Source organism: Perkinsus marinus (assembly GCF_000006405.1).
Source record: "Perkinsus marinus ATCC 50983 genomic scaffold scf_1104296932860, whole genome shotgun sequence".
Classification (NCBI taxonomy): Eukaryota; Perkinsozoa; order Perkinsida; family Perkinsidae; genus Perkinsus; species Perkinsus marinus.
In genome coordinates this window covers 1-1,069 of record NW_003215328.1, presented here as the reverse complement: position 1 = coordinate 1,069, position 1,069 = coordinate 1, and the positions used below count along the sequence as shown (strand labels likewise).

Genomic DNA, 1,069 nt, shown 5'->3' with positions numbered 1-1,069 from the left:
AACATCAGCCCTAGTGCACCTCTCAGGCATGCTCAGCTTGAAGTCGACGGAGGTGTCCACGAAGCATGGACAGCTGATCCTCGCGATATTGGGTACGGCCGCACCCCTCACACAATGAGGAGTGGCGACTAGCAAGCCACCGGTGATGATCTTTAAGCACTACTCCACAACATAGAATGACCATAATATCATCAGGTATAGTAACCTTGGCAGTGCGACTGTTACGGTCAGCGACCCAGAGGCCGGCAGTAAGACGGTCGGGGTTGGGCACTTCTTCACCGGTATCATGCTTAACGTAAATATCAGGAGTAAGGCAAGTAAGGAAGCCAGAATCGTTGTGCCAGCCGATCCATGCATCCTCCGCTTGAGACTCCGTGGGGAAGTAATAGAGTAATCTCCCCTTAGCCTTCTGTGTTTTAGACATCTCTTTATAGAGAGTGTTAGGAGCATAACCATTGACTCGAGAGGTGGCCAACAGATCGACGTGCCTCGACAGGGCCTTAGCCATATCGTACATAGTACAACCCAATGCTCTGCATCTCTCTCGCATATCAGGTATGTCTGTTTCGGCCGGCCATAGGTTCTTAGGGACAGCCCACGGGAAGGCCTCACGCAGCTCTGGCAGAGGATCGTCGGTGAGGGGGTTGAAGTAGAAGCTGCCCTTAGCGAGATCAGGCTTATCACCGAGTTTCTCCTTGCCGTGGGACCATCCCACATTGTACATACTAGGTTCATGTTCTAAGGCTTGGAGCTTCGACGGAGGTAGAGTCGCCAACTTGTGAGATAGGGGTAAGACGGAGCGCCAAAGCTCCTCCCAGTGGGGAACTCCCCTAATGCCAATCGCACCAATACCGTCCGGTCCGAAGGCCTTGTAGACAGCCTCGCTTAGGTCGGCTTCGGGACAGGTGACATCTTCATATTCAACAATAACGAGATCTGCTGACATTGGAGGAAAATAGGAAACTTATGAAAATTGGTTACAAAATGATGGTGAGTCACCACTAAAGCCTGTTGAGGCTGCCTATGAGTTGTTCATGTCTCTGTGTATGCTGTGATCACTTCTGAGTGA

The 1,069-nt window shown here is 51.2% G+C and overlaps 1 protein-coding gene across 1 annotated transcript; it reads right to left on the bottom strand.

The window, feature by feature from the left end:
• Positions 1-22: 22 nt before the first annotated feature.
• Positions 23-946, bottom strand: Pmar_PMAR026151 (conserved hypothetical protein; the record flags this gene model as incomplete). Its single annotated transcript, XM_002785368.1, has 1 exon — positions 23-946. The coding sequence occupies one exon, from the start codon at positions 944-946 to the stop codon at positions 23-25; it is 924 nt and encodes a 307-aa protein (XP_002785414.1).
• Between the last annotated feature and the right edge of the window lie 123 nt (positions 947-1,069).